Genomic DNA, 19,198 nt, shown 5'->3' on the forward strand with positions numbered 1-19,198 from the left:
AGCATAACAGGCAGACTGACAGAAATACACTGCTGAGGGGAGCAGTGGGCGAGTCAGGAGAGGTCTGCTGCACCATGTGGGCAGCTCCCTGGCCGGGGTTGGAACTCATGCTGCAGTGGCTGTGGATAGCTTCATAGGTTGCGTTTTAACCCCTTATGCCACCAGAGAGGCCCAGTGTTACATTTTTAAAAGAAAAAAGCCAATTACAAAAGAGTGTGCATTATATGATGTTACTTTTGAAAGAAACACTTAAACACTATACTGGAAATGCTGAATTTTTTCTTCCCTGGGTTTTAGGATTGAAAGTCTTTAAAATTTGTATGTGTGTTTTTCTAATTGTAGACTGATTTTTTCAGAGTGTGTGTTTCCTTTGTAATCTGATGGGAGAGAAACAAATACTACATAAATTAGTAATTTGGAATGCAGGTTGTGGTCAGGGTGGAGTGATAGGGAAGGCTTGTAGGAATGTGGCAGATAGTGGTGGGTGTGGAATGGGGTTGAAAAGACAAGAGGAAGAAGATAAGAGCAAAGTTAGAAAGCCAGTATCTATAAAGTGATAGACACTTTGATTTAAATTGTTGTCTTCAAACTTTAGTATTATGTTTGTGACAAATTGTGAACCTGGAAAGACTGACACTTTTTTAAAACTCCAAAACTTAAAAGTATAGGACTGCCATTTATTGCCTCCTTTTTGAATGTCATTTTTCTCTTAAATATAGTGTTAAGATATAATAAGCACAATCCTAAATTGACTAAAGGAATTATCTAGACAGTTTATATGTTTTTTTAATATATATTTATCTATATATACATGTTAGTTTGATCAGGCAGGTTACTTAAAGTGATATGATTTCTTCAGCAATATTGGCAGAAAGTTGTATAGAAGTACACACAGAGAATGGTTGAATTTTATTTTATTTTTTTAAAGATTTATTTATTTATGCATACAAGAGCTGGGGTACAGGCCGGCAATGCAGGGGGTGAGAAGATTCACCAGAGACAGAGCAGGGAATAGAACAGGCAGATCGATGGAAATACACTGCTGAGAGGAGCAGTGGGAGAGTCAGGAGAGGTCTGCTGCACCATGTGGGTTGCTCCCTGGCCAGCTTTGGGATCGAACTTGTGCTGCAGAGGCTTCATTTGCCTCATAGTGCGGTGCTTAACCTCTTGCGCTACCAGGTTTGCCCCGAGAATGGTTGAATTTTAAAATAATTTTTGATCAAAAAATAGAAAAGCTTAAATTTAATATGAATGACAATTTTTAAATCATTCTAACATACTTAGTGATTTGTTTTTGGCTTATTAACTCCAAGTGTATATCTTTTGCGTAGTTGTAATCATAGTGAGCAATTTTTGTTTTTTTTGTTTTCTCTTGGTATCTTCATCTTCTATTGCTTCATGTAATTTAATGTTATTTCCCAATCTTTATAGTCTTTAATTGGGGTGCCCTAATCTATTTATTTATTTATTTTTATTTATTATATTTATTTGTTTTGTTTATACATGCACTGAGTACAGTCAGAAGCGCGGGAGGGTGAGAGAATTCACCAGAGCCAGAGTGGGGAGCAGAGCAGGCAGAAGGACTGAAGTACACTGCTGAGGGGAGCAGCGGGCGGCAGGAGAGGTCTGCGCACCATGTGGGATCCTCCTCCGGTGGCCGGGGAGCAGCCGGGGATCGAACCGGCGCCGCCGAGGCCGCGGGCAGCTTTGCAACCCAGCGCTCAACCGCTGCGCCACCGGGGAGGCCCGCCCTAATCTATTTAACTCGTACCTAGAGTTGGGTGTTAATAGACTGTTTCCACTACGTTGTAGTGATCTTCATCAGAATCTGTTTTGCTTCATTAGGATCAATTATTAATATCATTACTGCCTCTTTATGGCTGGGAACTATTATAGGTAATTCCTATGTTGTATTTCCTAAAAGGTTTACCAATTTATAGGCAACTAACAACTGGCTGTTTGGTTAATTAATTTATTCAGTAAACACTGATATTCTGCTCTGTGCCAGTTGCTGTTCAATGTGCAGAAAGCCGATAGTTTGATTCTGACTAATTTTCCTTGATTCTAGCCTAGTTCATATGTTTATGTTTGAAGATTTTTATTTTGTGCTTTCCCCATATAGCTAGTGTATCATTTGATTAATATAAATTGTGGCTTAGTATTACGTGATTATTGAATTGGGTAATATTTTAGCTCTTGGAGCTTATAAAAACAAAGCATTTTTGTTTTAAGAAATTCAGTCTTGTTTGCAAAAGTTGCTAGCATTCACAGTATCTAATTTTTATAATTAGCTAAGGATTTTAGTAGGAAATATTTAATTCATAATGTATTAAAAAAAGTAAGAATGTTAGATTAACTCTTTAATAATCTAGTAAATCTAGAGCAACTTAATATAGATTTTTTAGACCATGACAAAATAGATTGTAGGCTAAAACATTCCAGTTACTATAGAATTGTTTAGACCAGTAAGTTAGTAGACTTGCACTACAATTTGTAGTACAAGGGAATGCTTTGTCTACTGTATCAAACTCTCTATTTCTTATTAGTAGCTTACCAGAAAAACCCACAGGCATACTTAAAATAGTCTGTTTTCAAGAAAGAAACTACTTCTTTGTCTTCAAGACACATAAAGAGGTTGGAGGGAGAACATTATGTTAATACTTTAAAGAGATGTTATTTAATCTATTGATATTTGAAATAATATTCTCATTTTAATTGTGAAATGTAGTATTATATAGAGTAGTCTCTGAATTAGGGTCATTAGGGATCTTTATAAGGAATAGTTAAAATTTAAAAACTCACTTAAATTTTAAATAATTGCGGTAATACTAGTTTGGTTTTCATTAATTGTAGTAGCATTTGTTTATGACATTATAGAGGTTTTATTTTATTTATTTTTTTTTTAAGTTTTTTTTTTTTTTTTTTTTTAATTTATACAAGTGCTGGGTACAGTCAGAGGCGTGGGAGGGTGAGAGAATTCACCAGAGCCACAGGGGAGAGCAGAGCAGGCAGACTGACGAAGAACACTGCTGAAGGGACCAGCAGGCGGCAGGAGAGGTCTGGGCGCCAAGTGAGACCCTCCTCCGTTGGCCCAGGAGCAGCCAGGGATCGAACCAGCGCTACAGAGGCTGCAGGCAGCTTCACAACCCAGCACTCAACTGCTGCGCCACCAGGGAGACCCACATTATAGAGGATTTAGGTGCACAGACTTGCGTATCAACATCTGTGTGTGTATACTACATACACACATATGCTTATCACCAAAGTCTAGTTTCCTTTCATAATAATAAAACTGACCCTTTACCCAGTTTGTCCACCACTCTTTCCTAGGTTGTTTCTTCACAGGAACAATTTAAATTTATATAACGTTAGATTTTAGAAGATATTTGCATTTTGCTTTGTTAGTTTGAAACTTACTAGATACAGGTTTAAATTTTCATTTTATGTTTTCTAAAATTAATTAAAATTAATTCATTTTATATATTTTTAAAAACTGGAGTAGGGAAAGCTTAAGATTAAATAGAATACTTAAACTTCTAATAACATGAGAAAAGGTCTTTAAAAAGCAATTTAATGTATATATGGGTAGAAAACTTTTTAAAGGGTTGAAGGACTGACTGAAAGCCTAGTATATAGGATCATAGGTTCTAAGCCCATGCTGAGGTTGAATCCTGCTTCTAACACCTACCAGCTATGTGATCTTAGACAAACTAGACATGTCTGTGCATGAAATTTCTTATCTGGAGAATGAGTGCTAATAGCATATTAATTTATAGGGTTATTATAAGAATTAAATGAGGGTCTGTGCATAATACACATTGAATTAATTTTTCATACTTTGTCAAGCTCAATAAAGTTGGCTGGTGTTATTTTTAATAATTAAATGTTAATTAAATAATAATAAAATACTTTTAAAATCATTTTCACCACAATTTTTACAATAGTTAATTCCTTGGTAGTATGATTTAAGTTCTTATTTACTTTATTCATAGTTTTGTATTTAAAAATTTTTTTGTTATAAGCCTGAATAAAAATGACATTTAGGAAAAAACCATATTTGTATATTGAGAAAAATTTGAAAAGATTTTAATATACTCCTTATGAAAACTGAAAATTGTAAAAAAATTTCTGTACTGTTTAATATATTGAAATTTCAAGAAAAGAAGAAAGAAAATGTCTTACAATTTTGAAAATTATTTTTTTAGATTTATGATATTCAACAGTCAATTATTCAATTGACTAGATTTCATTCTGTATATCTTTGGTGATATAGTCTAACAGGATTTGAGAATAAGGAAAGACTTTTATCTGTCAAGATTATAAACTTTTTTTAATTTTTGTTTAAGGTTTTTTTAAACCAGCATTGCTGTTATAAAATTTAGTTTTAGGAGAACTATAAATATAGAGGAACATTCTTATGGGATTTCATCTAAACCTATTAAAATAGGAAAGATGTTAAATATTGTATAATATATTAAACATTAAATAGGAAGCCTTCCTAGTTTCTTCTGATATCCACTGTTTATACTTATAAAATAACACTCACTGAAGTATACTATAGTAAGAAAGATATAACATGAAACCTGTATTATCTTTCCTCCAAACTTTCAGAATTGAAAAATAATTGGAAGGGAGATGCTTCTTTTCATTGTAAATTGATTCTGCTTGAATGTGGTAATGATTGGCCTAAACTTATAAATAAATCTCTCCATTGAGATGACAAGAGAGGAATTCTGTCCATGTGAGAGCCTAATTAGTTTATGGTTTGTAAAGTAGGAATACATGGAGATATCAAAACATATCACCTAATGTCTTTTTTTTTTTTAAAGGTCCTGGGATCCTAGCTGCTACAAATAAAAATGAATTGGGACTTATAGAACCATCTTCTCCAAGCCCTAGCCCTGTGAAAAAAGGCAGTTCAATTAACTGGTCTTTCCCGGATAAAATAAAATCTCCACGAACTGTGAGGAAACTTTCCATGAAAATGAAAAGGTTGCCAGAACTTAGCCGAAAACTGAGTGTTAAAGGAACTATGAATTATGTAAATAGTCCAGATAATACTCCTTCCTTATCTAAATGTAACTGTCAAGAAATTCATCATACAGTTATTCTACCTTCTGGGAACACAACCACGGCTGCTAAGAGGAATGTTATAAGTCGGTACCATCTTGATACCAGTGTATCTTCTCAGCACAGCTTCCAGAAGAAAACTTCTGTGGGTTCTAAATATTCCTGCAAAGGTGGTTACCTCAGTGATGGAGATTCACCTGAACTTATAGCTAAATCTAGCAAACATGGACCTGAAAACAAATTTGGAAAAGGAAAAGAAATAATTCCAAATAGTTGTAGCAAGAATGAAATAGACATTGATGCTTTTAGACATTATAGTTTTTCTGATCAGCCTAAGTGTTCACAGTACATATCTGGGCTTATGAGTGTGCATTTCTATGGTGCTGAAGACTTAAAACCACCCCGAATAGATTCAAAAGATGTATTTTGTGCAATTCAAGTAGACTCAGTAAACAAAGCAAGAACAGCTTTGCTCACATGCCGGACAACATTTTTAGACATGGATCACACTTTCAACATAGAAATTGAAAATGCACAGCATTTAAAATTAGTAGTATTCAGCTGGGAACCCACTCCAAGGAAAAATCGAGTGTGTTGTCATGGAACTGTTGTTCTGCCCACCTTATTCAGAGTGACAAAGACACATCAGCTGGCTGTCAAACTTGAACCTCGAGGTCTTATTTATGTGAAAGTCACTCTTCTGGAACAGTGGGAGAATTCTCTTCATGGACTAGATATAAATCGAGAACCTGTAATATTTGGTGTTGATATTAGAAAAGTTGTAGAGAAAGAAAATATAGGATTGATGGTGCCACTCCTAATACAGAAATGTATTATGGAAATTGAAAAGAGAGGCTGTCAGGTATTATTTCACTGTGTTTCTCTACTACCTCTATCACTCTATCTTAATTGGCCTAAATTTATAATAAGTCTTAGGGGAAGGAATTCAAAGAAAGGTAAAAAAAAATCTAAAATCTAATTTCTCATTCCTATTCTTTATTTTTATTGCATTACTCTTTAGGGTTTGACTCGTACCTTACCCTGTGTTGTCAGCAATTAAAAGCATGCTGGATGGATACTCAGTTTATGTTGTGATGCAGAGCTTTCGCGGCCTTCTACTTAAATATCAAGATTGCTTTACGGTGACATTCCTGAAAAAGCCAGAGCTGATAACATAGGCAGAGAATCATTCATTTAAGGAATATTTCGGCCTTTTTTGACATTCCTATGGTAGAAAAGTTCCAACAGTAGACCTTACAATATTACTTTACTCCTATCCTGCCTCCCACTCTTTGGAAAGCTTGCTTTTACCCATTTCTTAACTTTGAGATAGCATGGAGGGTGAGAGAGGTTCTAATGAGAACCCATATTCTCTTTTCCTTTTAAATATTAAAGAAGGTAAAAGCAGCCCATTAAAACAAACAAAAACTAGATGTTCTTTGTAACAAGAGAGGTAAATGTTACGCAGTTATTAAGTCTTAATCTTTCTTTATTTTCATTAATACATGTATACACTGACAGTGAGAAACAGTATATCTCTAAGGATATTATTCTGATGTGCAAGTAATTGTTGATAGTCATTTTTGCAACACAAATTAAATCTAAAAATCATTATTATGTCCTGAGGTATTTTTGCTTTAGTGTTAGTTATTAGAATTAATTAAAACCATCAAGGATGGATGAATATCACAAAATCTGAAATGTGATTTATGTGTAGAAATGAATTTGAAATAACTTGAATTTAACATAGAAACTGTTGTAACAGCATTAGTTAGTTGAGTTTTGTAAGAAATTTGGATTCTGGTTTCATCTCTATTATTAACTATGTGATGTTGGGCAACTCAGTCTTTATGGATTTGGTTTGCTTATAACTATTGAAAAAGATGCAGCAGCTTCCTGAAGCTGAAAGTTTGGACATCTGGGCTTTTGAAACCACTTCCGAGATATATATTTCTGTTAAGCCTAGTTTATATTGTGTCTGTGATAATGAGGCCTTTATTTTCCAGTTCAAGTTTTAGTACAATTAATTTTTAAGGGTCTGTTTTTTTCCTCCATATTTTTTTCAGGCAGTGTGTAGAGAGATCAGCGATTAGCTAGTCTTTGAAGCTAATTATTAAACAGAAATTTTTATAATTGAACATTAAAATAATTAGCTCAAATAACACTGTTTACATAGTCTGTTTGCTGAAATATTTTAGAAAGAACAGGTGTATAAGGCTGTTGTGACTTATTTTAAATGCCAAGAAAACATTTTTAGGCTTTTCTTTCTTTTTTTTTTTTTTTACAAAATTTATTTTTTTATTTTATTTTTGATATTAATTTTTTAAATTTTTTACATCATTGTTCATTTTTAAACAATATTTGCTTCCTCCCACCCCCTAGGCTTTTATTTCTATACTTGAAGTTTAGAAAGGTTTATTTTAATAAAGAATTATTGCCTGTTAACTAAAAAGTAAATTTTACAGTTGTACATTTGGAACTATACTTTCAAGATCCTTTTTGTTTTGTCTCTTTTGCTTCCCCTCCACCTCCCCTCTGAACCACATTCACACAGAAAGAGACTTCTCCCTGCCTGCATTTTACAGACTAGCATGCTACTTAAATTTTGTTTACCTTGTTAGTAATTATTTTTGTTTTTTCATCATGGAAATTAAGTTTTGATAGTGACACAAAATTAGTTTGTGGAATGGGCCTTTGCATTTTTCAAATGCTTTGAAGGCAACTGCTGCTTCCAGTAGGGAAAATTACCTTAGAAATTGTTCTCCTGGTCCTTCCAGTACAATTCTATCTTTGATCGAGGCATCAGGCATGTCCAGTAAGGGTTTAGTTAAGAAGTCTGCTCTAACATTAGAATTATATCCTCAAATATATTTTCCTTGAAATATCAATATCTGTTTTGATCTTCCTTCCTTTGTTTACCTTTTAGAGAAATATATTTCTAATTTCAGCTTCAGGGAATAATAACATGTTCATTAATTTATTACTATTGAGATAGTACTTCCTTTAAATTGTTTTAGGTTCCTCGCCTTCTTGAGTTCAAGGGGATATGTCCTTATTATGGGATTTTGTGACACTTAAGTGTGCTTATACCAGAGGAGCTCTATTTGTTGGTTTCTTCTAATATGGTGGCATTTTCTTTGATCTGTTTAATATTTTAGTTTCATTTTCTGGATCATATTTAGTTTTGCCATGTCTTTCTTGAGATGATATAACCAGTATAGCACATGCTAGTCTTAATGTGAATGTACCATAAATGTGGATAAGAGTAGGAAAATTTGAATTTTCTTCTCATTATATGACTTGGTTTCCCATATTATGTTCATCCTTTTGAATATAGTAGTGCCTTGCAGTATCTTCTCTTCGAAATAGTTGTAGGTTGTTTACTGTCTAAGAGACAGTAAAAATACTTGATGACATCATCTCAACTATTGCAGATAACATTTCCCTGTATTCGTTATTGACATTTTCCCATATTGAGATGTACCTTCTATATTCTTTTGTTATGGCTCAGGAGAGTTTACTGTCATAAGTAAACCTGAAAGCTTCATGTGTGTACTCCTTCTTCTGGATCATTTATAGCGTTTTAAAGTGGTCCCAGTTCAAATCCTTTGAGAGCTTCCTTGTTTTTACCTTATTTTTATATTGAAATAATTTCTTTATCCATAATTTTCCTTCATCCAAGGCAATTCAGCTCCCTAAATGGGTCTTTGATGTAAAAGAATAGGTAACAACCACTTATTTTCCTTAATTTTCTTTCAAAAAACTGATTGATTAATACATATCTTTTCTCTTTACAGATACCATGTGACTTATACATACTATACTATTATATATTCTCTTTATCAGATTATCATAATGTGGTTCTAATTTTATTTCCAGGTAGTAGGTCTGTACCGATTATGTGGTTCGGCAGCAGTCAAAAAAGAACTTCGAGAGGCTTTTGAGAGGGATAGCAAAGCTGTTGGTCTGTGTGAAAACCAGTATCCAGATATAAATGTAATAACAGGTAATGCATGGATTTTATTTTATCTACTCATTTTGTAAAGACTACATCTGCAGAAAAGAGAGTTGAAATATTATTTGTATTCTAAACTTAATTTCGTCTTATTCAGAAGTTTTATTTCCCTTCTTTTACAAATACTACTGTGTTGTTTTATGTAGGGAGATACCAAGATATGGTCCCTGCTCCCAAATATTCAACACATTTTGGAGGGAAGTAAGACCTGCATTAAGTTGGTCATAGTAGTTAGCAGAAGAAAAAGAGTACCTTTTCTTCATAGAGGCATAAGTAAAATGTCATCAGAGTTCAGTTTGAATTGAGTTTATGTAATGTTTAGGGCATTTACTGTCTGGTTAGAGAATTTAGATTTATTTACCAGGTAGAGGGGATCCTGCCTGCTAAACAGAGGCATAAAATCTTTAGAGATGGTCTCCAGCAATATTAATTAACAATTCTATGTGATGTATTGAAATTGAAAGGCACCAGAGGAAGGAAACCCAGTTAGGAAGCTTTGGCAATAGTCCCAGCCAAGAGACAATAAGAACTGAGGGAAGCATTTACCAGCAGAACTAAGAAGGAACAGATTTGAAAGGATATGAAGAAAAAAAGACCCAGACAAACAAAAAATTTCACTCTCAGTTTGTTTGGATTCCATTAGCAAAAATAAGAAGCTGAGCGAAGAGCTTTTCCTTTCGTCAATAAATACAGAGGAAGATTATGAATTGGGTTTGTAGTCAAACTTGTATATTGAATTTGAAGTGCTAGGAGTTACAAGTAGTTATATCAAAGTTGAAAATGATCATCTATAGCTAAGTAGAGGATGCAGCAGAATTTGAGCTGTCTTTAAGTTACCCAAGTGGAGGATGTAATCCAATATATAGCATTGAAATACACTTCTAATAGCCCTGAGAGATGTGCATGGAAAATGGCAACTTGGGGGTTATTGGCATGTAATTGTAATTAATGTCATGCAATTATTCATATAGTTTGAAAAGATAAGAACTTTGGGGGATCTCCAAACCTTGGAGGTAGCCAAAGAAAGAAGAAACACAGCTAAAGAGGTTGAGAGGGAAAGAGTCAGAAAGTTTGGAAAACAAGACACTAGAGTTTAAAGACAGTGTGATGCAGTATAGTCTGTGAGGAGATCATATGAGATGAGAACAGAAACAGAGCTTTCAATTTGGCCATTACTAGATTGTTCATAACTTATGGATTTTTACAGGGTTTTTATTCCATGTATGTTTTAATGGTTTTACTTTTTATTTACCAAAGTTGTTTAGCGTATGCTAAAGTAGGGAGAATACTATGACAAAACCCCTTTATTACTGGTTTTTGGGATAAGGATGGATAATTACATAGTGGAAATACCTCTTCTATCATTCTACAAAATCTTTTTATTATTTTATCTCTGAACTCTTTGTCTGTTTATAGAAAAGAAATTATAGCATTTACGTCATTGAACACAATATGAATTGAGCATACTTCAGTGCTTGTATTTGTTAATAGTAATTCTCCCTTATTTGCCCTCAAATTATAGTAAAATAAATAATCTTGAACTTGGATTAATTTAAAAATCTATTTATGTTAATGGTTGTTTAGTAAAGCATAATAGTACTTAAAATATGTGTTTCATGAAATTGTAAAGTTATCTTTTCTGGAAATCTTTTAGATTTTAATTTAATATAATTGCATTATAGGGCAAGTCTCTACCCTGCTACTACCAGGGCATATTGAGTTTATTTGAACTAACAAGTCTTGCCTTGTCAAGGAGCAAATAATGAAATCTTTTTTTTTAATTATGCCTTGGAGGGTTGATAGTGTCTTTATTTGGCAGCTACAGAAATTGCATTTCCACTTTCTAATTGTAATTCAATTGTCCACTGAATGTTGCTATTTATTGCAGGTAGATTTACTGCAAAACTAATTCTTGTCATCTGAAATTGTTCTGCTTCTGAGAATTCGAATTCATTTCATTCTAAAGCTATAGTCTCCTTCAAATTTTTTTCATTCAGCTGTTTTTCACTTCACAAGTTATCTTTTAATTCATTTTTTCCCTGATCTGCTTCCTTCTGTAATAATTTCCTTCTCTAGTCATATATGATTTCACTGTTCATCATTTTAGCCATTTCCATTCAAATGTTCTGAATTTCCTTGCCCCATTGTCCTTCTATTCAACCTGTATAGCAAACATATACTATAGAATGCCATGATTATATTTAAGTTTAGACTGAGTTTTCAAACTAAGGGCTCAGTTTAGAGCATTTTTTAAATGAATATTGTCTATAATTACATTTTTGATGTCAGACATACTTCAGTATTTCTTTATGATCACATCCCATTCTGCCTCTATTGTCATACCTAACTTTCTTATATGTAACAATCATTAATTATTCTTTTCTTTTTCCTCTACCATAGTAATATCTCAGTTAATAACCACTGTGTTGTGTTTGGAATTAACTTCCTCATACCTATTATACATGTTTTCTGTTCTTACCTTTGGTTTTAGGAATTGTTTTATTCTTCCATAATGTAGCATTAGAGATTTTTCCAACAATCCGGTATATATATGTTTAAGGCACATCTCTATTAAGGAGGAAATATATTTCTACAATTCATTTGTTTGCAAGGGTTTTAGATTATTGATATTCTTTCATTATCAATTAAAAGTCTAGAAATGTAATACATAGTAGGAAAAATTTACAATTAATATTAGTGTGCCCTGCCTTCTTAACTGTTGTTTTATTTTTATTTATTTATTTATTTATCTATTTATTTATTTAAAAAAAGATATTTATTTATTTATACAAGCACTGGGTACAGTCAGAAGTACAAGAGGGTGACAGAATTCACCAGAGCCAGAGTGGAGAGCAGAACAGGCAGACTGAGGAAACACACTGCTGAAGGGAGCAGCGGGCATGGCAAGAGAGGTCTACGCTCCATGTGGGACCCTTGCTGATGGCCAGAGATCGAACCGGCCTTGCACAGGCTGCTGGCAGCTTCGCAGCACAGCGCTCAACTGCTGCGCCACCAGGGAGGCCCTGTTTATTTATTTTTAAAGTGAGGTAACATTGGTTTACAACCAATGTTGTAAACCTGTGATTCAGTCAGGATCACACTTAGGAGAGATTTTTTTTTTTTTTAAATTGAGTTAACATTAGTTTAAAACATTGTAGGTTTCAAGTGCAATTTCTCACCTTAGAGTTTTTCATAGGAGAGCAGACTTCATAGAGTATATGTATCAACAATTGCTTACTTCTGAGTAACAAATCTAATATAAAGTATGATTATTGGAAATATGTTTGTATTCTCAAATTGCTTGGATAAAAAAAGGCCAATTACCACAAAAATTTTAAGAAAACAAAATTCTAGTGTTCTGCTTTCTTTTTACATAGTGTTTTCAGAATATTTAATGTTCTGTGTGTTAGTGTTAGTGTTTTCAGAATATTTAATGAAAATAATACTTAATGAAAAATTCACCACACCAATTGCCAACTCTCTCTGGTTTGTTTTCTGAAGGTGTTCTTAAGGATTATTTAAGAGAACTTCCTTCTCCTCTGATAACAAAGCAACTTTATGAGGCTGTATTAGATGCAATGGCAAAAAGTCCTTTGAAAATGTCATCAAATGGATGTGAGAATGACCCCAGTGACTCTAAGTACACAGTTGACCTGCTGGATTGTCTGCCTGATATTGAGAAGGTAAATGTAATTGTAATATGTTTTTCTTGGAAGTTCAGCTAATGATTTATATACTTAGCTCTAGGGTTACAAGTAATTTTCAGGCATTTGTCATTTGTGGCCCTTACAAGTTTAAGCTCTGCCTTTACTAAAATCTCCTTAGACAGAATAATCTAGAAAATGCTTCTTAATAGCGCATAAGTCTAGAAAAAAATTTTATTTTTTAGTCTAGGCATGAATGCTCCCTCTAAGTTTTGAAATTGTTATTTTTTTTTCTAATTTCTTTTTTTAAAATTTTTTTTTAAGATTTATGTATTTATGCATACAAGAGCTGGGGTACAGGCCAGAGATGTGGGGGTGGCGAGAGGATCCATCAGAGACAGAGTGGGGGAACAGAACAGGCAGATTGACCGAAATACACTGCCAAGGGGAGCAGTGGGCGAGACAGGAGAGGTCTGCCTTGCCATGTGGGTTTCTCCCTGGCCTGCTGGGGATTGTGCTGCAGAGGCTTCGGATTGCTTCATAGTGTGGTGCTTAACCCTTTGTGCCACCAGGGAGGCCCTAAAATTGTTATTACATAAAATAGTAAATGTTTATTTTAGAAAAATTGGGAAGATTTAGAAAAGAAAAATGGAAAATAAGTTATCAATATTCCCAAAGGCAAATGTGGTTAACATTTGATTTGTTTCCTTTTAGTATTTTAAAAATAGGGCAACTATTTTGGGGTACATGGCTTAGCTTTAAGACTTAAAACCAACCAATACCATCCCTATCTTCTCCTTCTTCCCAATTGCCCCCTTCCCTGAACCAGTATCTTCAGGTGTCCTGTAGAAGAGATGTAAGGATGACTGCAGAATCAGTCTTAGCCCAAGGTTAGTTGTTTCTAGGACAAAAGGGAAAGAGATGTGACTGGGCTTATCCAGATGCTGCTCACTTAACTACATTCCTCATCAGTGGGGTAAAAAATGCAAGAGGGGTGTTAAGCCCAATGATTTTATTCACTAGTTTACTGTGCTCCTCTGAATATCCTCTGCTCTGTACAATTAGATTAGAAATTACACTTTTGGGTGGGGGCAGGGGAACAGCTATAAAGAGATAGGAAGAAGTAGAAAGGTGGAGTAAAGAGATAATTCCTTCTTCAATGCAAGGTAAATTTATGTGTCATTTTACTTACAAGTGAAGAAATGGTTATCAGGGAATTTAATCTCATGCCCAAGGTTGTGTAATTTTTGTGATCATTGTGGTCTGTGATATGAATTTAGGGTTTCTGGTCTTAAAACTCTCCAGTAACTTCATTTCTAAAAAGGCTACATAATATTCCATGAGCGAATTTGACACAAACACTATTCTTTTTTGTATAATATTTAGATTTTGAACTTATTTGTATATATTTGTACACAGAAATTTAATTTTAGTTAGAATTATTTAGTATAGAATCTCATAGTGGAAAGACTGACTTAAATGATATGAACATTATGAAGTTCTTAATACATGTTTTCTTACTACTTTCCAGAAGGGACATAAAATTACAATTTTTGGCTCTTCTTATTTAGTAGACAAAAAGACTTCTTTTTATGTTAAGCTGCATTTTTGATTTGCTGTTGAGACTGAATCTAATGCATTTAACCAGTTTGTGTGTGCGCGTGTGTGGGTGTCAGTTGTTCACAGTATATATGCTGATGATAACTTTATGAGGTCAATGTGTGTATATGTGAAATGTTTAGTGAATGGAAAAGAGGAATACATATTTATTATTTACATTGTTTTATGATTCACATGTTTAACTGATTTTGATTTTGAAATATCAGTTATAATCCCTAACTTTCCTTCTTTCTTCATTCCTTCCTCACAGCCAAACACTGAAAGAATGTTTTTTCCGACTTTCATCACTTCTTCATGACTCATTTACTACTCAACACATTGTAATCTGGCTTCTTACCCTGCTCTCTGGACTTGTTCTTGCTAAAGCTACTAATCACCTTATAATCACCAAATCCAGGTTTCACTTTTAGCTTCAGAAATAATATATCACTTTGATATTTTCTTTTTGAATAATTTTTTAAGTTAGTTTTTAATCAACAATCATTTCTTCAATTATGAAGCTATATTCATTTTATTTGCTAATGACCAATTATAGGTTATTGCTTCAAATACTATTCTTTTTCAAAATTACTAAAACCTAAATAATCATTCTACTTCTTAAAGCAAGCTCCTTTTCATGAATTAAAAATATTTTTGAAATAAATTTTCTTTCATTTCCAGCTATACTTTTTTCCTTGTTTCCAGTTTGTCTACTTACAATATTTATGAGTTAAGAAGCTCATTGACCTTTTTTCTTTTTTTATATGTAATTTTCTTTTATTTTTTCTTTATATTTTTAAAGATTTGTATATTTATGCATACAAGAACTGGGGTGTAAGCCAGAGGTACAGGGGGTGAGAGGATTCACCAGAGTGAGTGGGGAGCAGAACACGCAGATCTAATGAAGTACACTGCTGAGGGGAGCAGTAGGCGAGACAGGAGAGGTCGCCCATGGGGGTGGCTCCCTGGCCAGCCAGAATTGAACTCACGCTGCAGCGGCTGATGGTAGCTTGATAGTGCTGTGTCTTTAACCCCTGTGCCACCAGGGAGGTCTCTGACCATTTTTTCTAGTCTGGATCATGATAGGAGCTGGCCATGCTCTGCAATTGTTAGCTCCCTAGATTTAAATATGGTAGTCCCCTACTTTTTTTACTGTTGATTTAACTGTATTTAAAAATGAACACACTTACCCTTTGCCCTTTCCATTAAGCCTTTGCTGTCATTTTAGTGGAGAGGAAAATACTGATGATACATTTTCCTAGGGACTCCAGCTGAAATTTGGAATACACTTATGAGAATATTTTATAAAGAGTATATCCAGTATTCCCAGTGGATGCCTGAAACCATAGTATAATATGCTATGTTATTTTCCTATACATATATAAATTAGGCACAGTAAGAGATTAACAACAGTCACTAATAATAAAATAGAACAATTATAAGAATAATATCTTATTGTACCTAATTTTTTCAGACTGCAATGAACTGAAATCATGGAAATCAAAACTGAGAATAAGGGGGAACTACTGTATTTTAACCATTTAATAAATCAAATTTTGATGTTAAAAACTTAAGGTGTCTATGTAATGTTCCTATAAGAAAATACGTTTTAAGTTCTAAACATCCAAATTACAAGCAAATCCTTGAAACAGCCTTTCAAAAATTGACAGATGCCTATCTATATTTTCTACTATAAATTATGTCCTTGAATTCACCCCTGAATGACTATGTTAAGTGAAATTTAATTTAATTTAATTTAGGCAACCCTAAAGATGTTATTGAATCATTTGAAATTGGTGGCTTCTTATCATGAAGTGAATAAGATGACCTGCCAGAATTTGGCCGTGTGCTTTGGACCAGTATTATTAAGTCAGAGGCAAGAGACTTCCACCCACAACAACAGAGTCTTTACTGATTCAGAAGAACTTGCAACTGCTTTGGATTTTAAAAAACACATTGAAGTTCTTCATTACTTACTTCAACTCTGGCCAGGTAAATGATTCTACGGAAATACTGTTTTCTTTCTGTGATAGTGTATTTGAGTTAGTTAATCATTAAATATGCCCATATGTAATTGAAGAAAATCCTTTTAAGATTTTGCTTTTTCAAATAGCTATGTTGATATTTGCCCTTTATATTTCTCCATTTAAATTTCTGTTGTTAATAATATCTTAGACATAGATCTATGTATACATTTTGGATTTAGCCAGATCTGAATGTAAGGACTTGTTTTGTCATTTATTAGCAGTTTGGGCCTCATTGTCTTGTCAGTTGGATTTAATAATATATTTATATAGTTTTTAGGAGGATTAAATAAAAATATATATTCAAGTGCTGAGCAAAGTTTTTTGGCACAAAGTAGATACATAGGACAGATTAATTTCTCTTCTCATTTTTAGTTCAAATGGTTGACAGAAGTCATTTTTTCCTTAAATAGTTCTTCCTGTCATCTTTGCTCTATCATAGTGATTCTTAAAATTATATAGAGTTGAATTGGCAATTGTCTTTTATCTTTCTTATTCATGATTATATTCAGTTATCTTCCTAACATTACCTATCATATAGTTTCAGAACTAAAAGAAGTATGTACTTACTTAGGTCTCCTATGAAGACCCTGTGTTTAAGTTCCAAAATTTTGTTGGGCTGTAGCAAGTCCTATGCCCCTCCCCCTCCTAACAGTACCAGATGGGAAGGTGCTGAGATGCTTAGTGTGCTACACAGTGATAAAAGTACTGGGCCTTGTTGTCAGGCTTGGTTTCAAATCTGGACTATGGTACTTACCAGTAGTGTAGGCTCAGGCAAATACTCAAACTTCTTTAGGCCTGTATTTGCTTTTCTTTAAAGTGTATCTACTTGTTCAGGGTTGTTATGAAGAATGAGATAAAGCATCTAAGGCAATAAACAGTGTTTAGCATAACATTAGCCCCCAGTAAGTGTTCATTGTTATTCTTAAAGCTTTCAACTTTCAAATTTATAAATTTCAAATTTTTCTTTTACATTCCCACCAATGGTACGTAAGAGTTCCTTTTCCCCTACATTTTCACCAACACTTGTTGTTTCTCATCTTTTACATACAAGCTTAAAATAATTTCTGATTTATATTTTAACTGAATTAACTATGTATCATTAGTTACTTTAAAATCCTGAATCTTTGGAGAAGTAGTATGATTTCTACTTTGTGCCCACCATAAGGAATCTCTCTTACAGGTTAAAATTTTGAATGTTTCCTAGCTTTTTCTAGAATGGCTTTAATTCTAAGCAGTAGGAATTGGAAGAAGAGCCCTCTTATTCTACTCACAAGTAGAAACTTGCTTGCCTGGAGGTGCATTAAATTTACTATTAGTACCCGAGTTCTTCATCATTAATTCTGTATTAGTTAACGCCTGCCTAAAATATCACATTGTCATTTTAAGTTTAGAATAAAAAACTTGCTTTACATACTCTGTTATAGAAAAAGTAGACTCAAATTTCATATGTTTTTTCCTTCAGTAACAACTAAACAACTATCTTTCAGTACACATTATTTCAAAAATTTGTGTTGTTGGATTTTAAAATAACAGTCCCTTTTTCTATATCTTATGATTTTTTTCAGTTATAGTTTTTCAGACAAAGGACAGAACAGAAAAATTATAGTTTTGTATTCTAAGTCACTTACTTTTGGATTCAAGAGAAGGCAGAAATCAGGTAGATGGAGTGTAGTTACTGACTGAGAACTTTGAAGGTGACATAGTGAATGTGCCATAAAATATTTATGGGCATTTAGGGGAAGATTCTGGCTTTCTTGCTGTGCATATCTTACCTATTTTTCTTGGATTTTCTTCCACTCTAGAAGTAAAAAGAGTTGGTTTTCCCTCCCCTCCTGCCCTGTTTTCTTTTTACTTTCTTAACCTGTTGTTTTGTGGTGTTTTTTGTTTTTTAATATTGGACAAGAATGTAGTCTGTCTTCAAAGTAATTAGTTAGAGTCCTAACATACTGGCACTGTTGCCAGTAGTCCAGTAGTTTTGTTTTTTTTTTTCCTGATTGTTTTCTCCCAAGCCCTAAATTTCTTTCAAAGCAGTTTCAGGACCAGACTGGCAGCAGGTAGTAGAACAAAATGCAAACACACTTCCATTAAACCAAAACAGTTTTCATTTTTTTAATGTATGGTTCACAAAATTATTGCTTTTAAAATAGGTGTTTTTTTTTTAAGATCTAATTACTGATAGACACCTTTTCACTTTACAGATAAGAACATAGTTTTATAGAGAGTGTAACTCATAGACCAGCTGTTTATTGTATCACTTTTTTTAAAAAGATTTATTTATTTATGCATACAAGAGCTGGGGTATAGGCCAGAAGTGCAGGGGGTGAGAGGATTCACCAGAGACAGAGTGGGGAGCAGAACAGGCAGGCAGACTGAAATACACTGCTGAGGGGAGCAGCGGGCAAGACAGGAGAGGTCTGCAGCTCCATGTGGGTTGCTCCCTGGCCAGGGATTGAACTTGTGCTGCAGAGGCTGTCAACAGCTTCATAGATTGCGTCCTAACCCCTTGTGCCACCAGGGAGGCCCTGTTATATCACATTTTCTATGCTAAATGGATGGATTTGGGGCAGGGTTTGTTTTTGGGTTTTTTTTTTTGGGAAAATGCTAAGATTTTCCATGGTCCTTTTTGTTTTATTTTTCTCATAAGTTTAAGCTGCATGATATCAGGGACTATATTTTGCTCACCTTTATATTCCCAGGTCCCAGCAGAACAGAACGCCAATTAGACATTCAATATCATCTGTTAAGCATGATAGTTACATTATAGATAAAAGATGGGTAATGTGGTAAAAACAAGATAAAATTAAGGTTCTTAATATTTACTACATTTGGAAATTTTTTTTTGG

General features: G+C 33.7%; 2 protein-coding genes across 4 annotated transcripts in view; one reads left to right on the plus strand and one right to left on the minus strand.

The window, feature by feature from the left end:
- DNAI3 (dynein axonemal intermediate chain 3) overlaps positions 1–19,198 on the minus strand; it is a 149,807-nt gene that overhangs the window by 49,806 nt on the left and 80,803 nt on the right. The window contains exon 24 of one of the 3 annotated variants that reach the window (XM_054690867.1): positions 6,214–6,236. The exons of the other annotated variants lie outside the window; for them this stretch is intronic. The gene's annotated coding sequence lies outside the window, so the exon portion shown is untranslated. Of the gene's footprint in view, positions 1–6,213; positions 6,237–19,198 lie in introns of those variants that run through there. 3 annotated transcript variants of the gene reach the window in all.
- Positions 1–19,198, plus strand: part of SYDE2 (synapse defective Rho GTPase homolog 2) — a 35,846-nt gene that overhangs the window by 12,602 nt on the left and 4,046 nt on the right. Inside the window, exons 3-6 of the mRNA XM_037498515.2 lie at positions 4,830–5,932; positions 8,950–9,076; positions 12,587–12,768; positions 16,089–16,320. Of these exons, the coding sequence (XP_037354412.1) occupies positions 4,830–5,932; positions 8,950–9,076; positions 12,587–12,768; positions 16,089–16,320 (1,644 nt within the window). The remainder of the gene's footprint in view (positions 1–4,829; positions 5,933–8,949; positions 9,077–12,586; positions 12,769–16,088; positions 16,321–19,198) is intronic.

This window comes from Talpa occidentalis, unplaced genomic scaffold (genome assembly GCF_014898055.3).
Source record: "Talpa occidentalis isolate TD23 unplaced genomic scaffold, MPIMG_talOcc4v2.1 talOcc4.9, whole genome shotgun sequence".
Taxonomy (NCBI): Eukaryota; Metazoa; Chordata; class Mammalia; order Eulipotyphla; family Talpidae; genus Talpa; species Talpa occidentalis.